The sequence below is a fragment of the Solanum tuberosum genome, unplaced genomic scaffold, assembly GCF_000226075.1.
Source record: "Solanum tuberosum cultivar DM 1-3 516 R44 unplaced genomic scaffold, SolTub_3.0 scf00140, whole genome shotgun sequence".
Lineage (NCBI taxonomy): Eukaryota > Viridiplantae > Streptophyta > Magnoliopsida > Solanales > Solanaceae > Solanum > Solanum tuberosum.
Genome location: NW_006239064.1, coordinates 175527 through 176168, shown reverse-complemented (window position 1 = coordinate 176168; position 642 = coordinate 175527). Strand labels below are relative to the sequence as shown.

At 30.8% G+C, this 642-nt stretch overlaps 1 protein-coding gene across 1 annotated transcript in view; it reads left to right on the top strand.

The window, feature by feature from the left end:
* The window catches only part of LOC107061456 (transcription factor MYB114-like), a 4410-nt gene that overhangs the window by 2968 nt on the left and 800 nt on the right, over positions 1-642 (top strand). The window contains exon 2 of the mRNA XM_015310716.1: positions 326-455. Within this exon, the coding sequence (XP_015166202.1) occupies positions 326-455 (130 nt within the window). The remainder of the gene's footprint in view (positions 1-325; positions 456-642) is intronic.

The window sequence follows — 642 nt, the reverse complement described above, 5'->3', positions numbered from 1 at the left end:
TCCCCTCTCCCAGATCTCGCTCGCTCACTCGTCTCTCTGACTTTATACAATTGATCTTTTTGTATATGTATACCAAAGCAGATTATACAACTGCTTTCTTTTGTATATGTATAGCGAAATATACATATTTATGTTTGCTATGGAGTGCTATTATGCAAACTTTGCTATAGCATACAAATATGAATTTTGTGTTTGCTATATGTGAAAGTTGCTCTAGTTTATAATACATTGATAATATAAAAAAAATATAAAAAATCGCCGAAAATATGAATATAAATACATCCATTATTTTATCTCAATTAGTGATGTTTTTCTCCTTGTGAAGGATTATCAAGGTGTGGAAAGAGCTGCAGATTAAGATGGCTTAATTATCTCCAGCCAAATATTAAAAGAGGAAACTACTCTAGAGAAGAAGACCAGATCATCATGAAGCTTCATGCAGAAATTGGGAATAAGTAAGCAATATATTTCTTTTTAGTCGATTTTAATTTATTTTTTTATATATTTAACTTTAAACATATTATTTTATCTCTAATGAAATTATTTATAACTATACAAATATCTCTAATTTGTTTTATCCCTTGATCAAGTGCGACTTGCTTTATATATTGAATTGCTCCCCCCCCCCCGCCCCGCTCACCC